Source organism: Cibotium barometz, chromosome 52, assembly GCF_041138505.1.
Source record: "Cibotium barometz isolate CiBa-2024 chromosome 52, ASM4113850v1, whole genome shotgun sequence".
Lineage (NCBI taxonomy): Eukaryota > Viridiplantae > Streptophyta > Polypodiopsida > Cyatheales > Cibotiaceae > Cibotium > Cibotium barometz.
In genome coordinates this window covers 4603283-4607462 of record NC_141097.1, presented here as the reverse complement: position 1 = coordinate 4607462, position 4180 = coordinate 4603283, and the positions used below count along the sequence as shown (strand labels likewise).

Here is a 4180-nt window from a genome sequence, read left to right as displayed (position 1 = left end):
AAACTCAACCGACTTGAAGAGACTAGTGCTTTCCTTGAATGCTACTTGAGCATACATTGTTACTTGAAAAGACTGGTTTTTGCATCAATTCAAACATCCTTGAAGAGGGTAGTTTTGGGGCTAATCCGAACATCCTTGAAGATACTAATTGAGGATACATTGCACCTTGAAGAGACATCAATCTGAACATCCTTAAAGAAAGGAATCGAGCACGGAGTATGCACTTGAAGAGAGTAATTTTTACACTAACCAGATATTTGTTCAACTATTAACACTACATCTTCCAATTTACAAAAATGTTGTCATCACAGACGAACTAGTAGTGTGGTGTAGTGAAATAGAAGACTAAAAAGCCACACCATTAGTTGTTTAGAGCTTATGTTGGGGCAGGATGGAAAACTTCTAAAATGTAATATTTTGAGCAGCATACATACCAAAATACCTTAAGATGTGGACACTAATCCCTCCGTGCACATACATGTTAATGTGTCGCATCGCAGGAGCAGCAGTCAAATACTTCGGCAATTGTGTACAAGAGTGAGACTAGGTACGAACTGACAGGCACAAGCCACACACACACAGAGAGATGAGCAGCAAGCTTAATTGTGATTCCTTAAACTTTGTCAAGATATACCTAACAAAGTGTTTGCCTCAAAAGTATGCTAAAAAAGAAAGAAAGCAAATCTTGCAGCACCTTGAGCAGTAGAAGTCCGTGTAATATTGGAGCCACCAGCAATACGGTACAGCTGGTTTAAAAAAACCATGCAGAGGCTCCAACAATATCAGGTTTCTTTGGCCACTCTTTCTGATCTTTCGAGATCACCTTGTAATACTTTCACAGCTGGATTCAGAGAGTATCTTCAGCCTTTTTACCCTCTTTGTAAAATCCCTGGAATGTAATAAAGCAATCGATTAATCAGGAACTGTACTGCAAGAAGTATGCATACCCAAGAAAAGGCAACCTAATCAACAAGAGAAAAGAGAGGACACCTGTAAGGTTCAATGCCAACAGGCCTAGACGAGCCCATCGAGTCCACACAAACAAGCCGACTTAGCATCTCCGACTTCTGGATGCCAAACATCAGTGACAGTTTCTGGTGAAGCTCTTCATAAGAATCAAACATGGAGAGGTCCACAGTTTGACTGCCTTCATCACTCTCTATGAAAACATTGCAATGGTCGAATGAGTTATCCGTAGCAGTAATAACTTTCTCTCTGTCCAAGACATTTGCCTGTTCCTTGAACCAATTCAGGGTTCCCACTTCATTGAGAGCAGAATCGAGAGCCCCCCCTTGCCGTGGCAGTAAAATTGGTTGTCCAGATGGCATGGACCGGTTTCTCTTGCCAGAAAGGAACATATGCATCTTGTCCAGTGCTTCCAATTGATTCCCATCGGAAACAGTCTCAAGTGTTTGACCATCCAATGAGCTCCCACCTGACAGCTCTGGGGGCTGTGCTTTCAATGACTGACTTGTATCTATGGCCTTGCCAAACAGCAGAAAAGGTGCGCTCTTGGAGCTGGAGCTTCCACCTCTGTCCCAACTCAAGCCATTGGTACTACTCAACACAGGCTCACTGCTAGAACTGCCAACTGTCAGCAGAGTGGAAAGGTGGTTATGCCCAGTAGGGTGGCCTTCATTCCCAAAATTGCTCATGTTAAGGTCAGTTGACAACCTTGCACCACTCACAACGGGATGCTCTTGGGGCTTGTAGAAGCTCTCCAAGAACAAACTTGGTTGAGAATTGCTTAGTCGGAAATCCGGGATTGCGGGCCCGTAGCTTCGGTCATGCCTGGCTCCCTGCATGCCTGCAGTAACATTGTCTGCAAACCCATGCCAAGGATTGATGTGCCCCAGCAAACTGCTGGCCAGGGCTGCCATGGAAAGCCCCATTATGCCCTGGCCATCAACCTGTGGTGGCTGCAAAAGCCGCACTTTCTTCTTCGGCAAAGAGAACAGAGGTAGTTGCACAGGAGAAACTAGCTCCACCTGCCAGGGACTAACTCTCACAATGCCTTGCAGCAGATCTGGTTCATCCCACGTCACCTGCATTGAAAAAGAGAGTAACTTCCTGAGACGAATGACCACTTATATGAGTTCACCCTTATCTACTGATTATCAGCCTACGCAGCCTAACAAAAGCTGAAGCATGTAAGATCCGCCTCTCAATCAAGAGTAACACATGCTAGGGAAGATTGGTTGATTTATGCTGGGAGGGGCATGTAAAATCCGACTCTCATTCAAGAGCTCAGTTTGTAACACATACTAGGGCAGATTGGTTGACTTATACATAGACGAGTAACTTTTGAACCCATCTCTTCCTAAGAACTGTACAGTAGCCATACCTGCAACATTTTCCAAGGAGACTTGGGCCAGCCCATGGGATCGGCCTCTTGCACTTTGGAGATGGTGCCCATAAACCAGCTGATGCGGGATGCATCTTCAGTCTCAACTGCCATTTTGAAACGCATTCCTGGAGCCCAGTTCTGCTGCAGAGCAGCCTTCACTGCATGTGCTTTCACACAGAATTCAGAAATGGTGGCCCTGGGGTAGTAGACAACCTCGAATGGCTGTCCCACTGCCGCCAAGCTCGCAGCCTCCAGGACGTCTTTGGCAGTGACCCGGGCACGGTTCCGAGCAAAATTAGGAGTGCCTACCATGTCAGAGTTGGCTATGATAGCTTGATTGCCCCCACCGGCCACAGCTCCAAGGAAGTCGAACGAATTGTCAGGCGGCTTGAGCTTCCATCTTGATGATGGTCGCGGAGGTGCGCAAGGGACACTTGAAGCAGACAGATGCCAGTAGGATGCATCCCCACCACCAACTGCACCTCTGCTGGACCGGCGGACACCGACACAGAGCTGTCCTGTGGCACTGCGAAGAAAGACGATGGCATCACCCGCAACAAGCTTCTTTTGGTTCACAAAGTTGCTCCAGCCGGTGGTTAGGAGGTGGCGGCGAGGGGTTCCTCTGTAGATGTGGCGGAACTGCCACACGGTGCCGTGGACGTCCTTGGCGAGCACGATCTGGACAGGTGGGTCTTCGCTGTAGTCGAGGCGGGGAAAGATGGTTTCAGCGCAGTAGCGGGGAACGGAGAAGCCCCCGCCATTGTTGGCATCGCTCTGGGTGAGGGTTTTCGCAAAGGAGGCGGATTTCTCTGGCAGGGGAGGGGAAGGGGGACAGTCATCCAACGGATCGTGGTCAGCATTCGGGTCGGGCTGCAGGCGGATGCGGGCGTAAACTTCGTCCGTCTCTGTGTCGGCAAGAAAATTGACGGAGAGCACGCGGCAGAGCAAGGTGCTGGTAAGGGCAATGCTGCGAGGGAACTCGGGCAGCGACGCCACGTGCTCTGCATGTCCCTGCGGAAAGTAGATCACCTTGGCGCCCGCCTGGGGCAGATGCACCATGGCACCTGCGCAGGCATGCCATAGCTGGGCGTCTACCTCACCCTTCCCATTTGTCCGCCCCTTGTCCGCCACAAATTCGGCACTCCTCTCCCTCACCGCGCCCGCCGCCCAACCATTCAGGCCTGATCTTTCATCCATCTTTGTGCTGCTGCCGCTCATTGAAAACGGCCCGGGCATCCCAGACGACAGCAAAGTAGCAATCTTTGCAAGCGGCAAAGCTTCAAGTTTACGCGTGTAAGCCACGGTGCGGCAAGGGCTGGTACAGAAATCTAGGGCAGGGCGACAGCGTGCAGGCGGGTATTGAAGAGGCGGGGGCGGAGGCGGAGAGGCGGGCCGGGGGGGTGCGCACTGCGGGGTTGTTTTCGGACTAAGATCGAAAGACGAGTCACGACAGGTTCCTATAAAAGGCCCTCGGCTCAGCAACGCGACAACACAATCTGTGATGGCGCTGATGGGTGTTGTGCGGTCAAATCACACGAACAGGCCCCAGGGCCCGACTCGCATTAAAAAAACGTTCACAGGTGGGGTCCTCCTATATCAAGGGACGACAGTCGGTCCAGAGTAGCGGGTTATTTTTAAGCGGCTGTTTCTGTGCTTCTTTTTGTTTTAACGGACAACTGGCCGGCTGAGAGTCTGAGAGACAGAAACCCGGTAAGTCGGCACCCACAAGTCCGACTGAGTCCTCACCGGCCCGGCCGGTTGATGAGTCAATCCTGGACATCCGCTGGCCAAGTACCATCCGTATTGTAACGTGTCCACTGTTCGCCCAACACA

At 50.5% G+C, this 4180-nt stretch overlaps 1 protein-coding gene across 2 annotated transcripts; it reads right to left on the bottom strand.

Moving 5' to 3' along the window:
- Positions 1 to 237: 237 nt before the first annotated feature.
- LOC147608701 (auxin response factor 16-like) lies at positions 238 to 3839 on the bottom strand. Of its 2 annotated transcripts, XR_015264309.1 has the most exons (4): positions 2345 to 3839; positions 991 to 2045; positions 695 to 889; positions 238 to 554 (listed from the first exon to the last, which is right to left on the bottom strand). XR_015264309.1 is itself a non-coding variant. In XM_086788190.1 (3 exons), exons 1-3 carry the CDS (start codon positions 3581 to 3583, stop codon positions 820 to 822), a joined length of 2364 nt encoding a protein of 787 aa, XP_086644316.1. In that variant the 5' UTR covers positions 3584 to 3839; the 3' UTR covers positions 238 to 819. The 2 variants fall into 2 exon arrangements, 1 of the variants encoding a protein (XP_086644316.1); XM_086788190.1 differs by having other exon boundaries at positions 238 to 889.
- Between the last annotated feature and the right edge of the window lie 341 nt (positions 3840 to 4180).

What these genes read in the sequence shown, in the direction of transcription:
- LOC147608701 (XM_086788190.1), bottom strand. Translation starts at nt 3,583, where the DNA reads ATGCCCGGGCCGTTTTCAATGAGCGGCAGCAGCACAAAGATGGATGAA. An exon ending in CTCCTTGGAAAATGTTGCAG is followed by an intron (nt 2,046 to 2,344) that starts GTATGGCTACTG and finishes TTTTCAATGCAG; the next exon opens with GTGACGTGGGATGAACCAGA. An exon ending in GTTGGCATTGAACCTTACAG is followed by an intron (nt 890 to 990) that starts GTGTCCTCTCTT and finishes ATTACATTCCAG; the next exon opens with GGATTTTACAAAGAGGGTAA.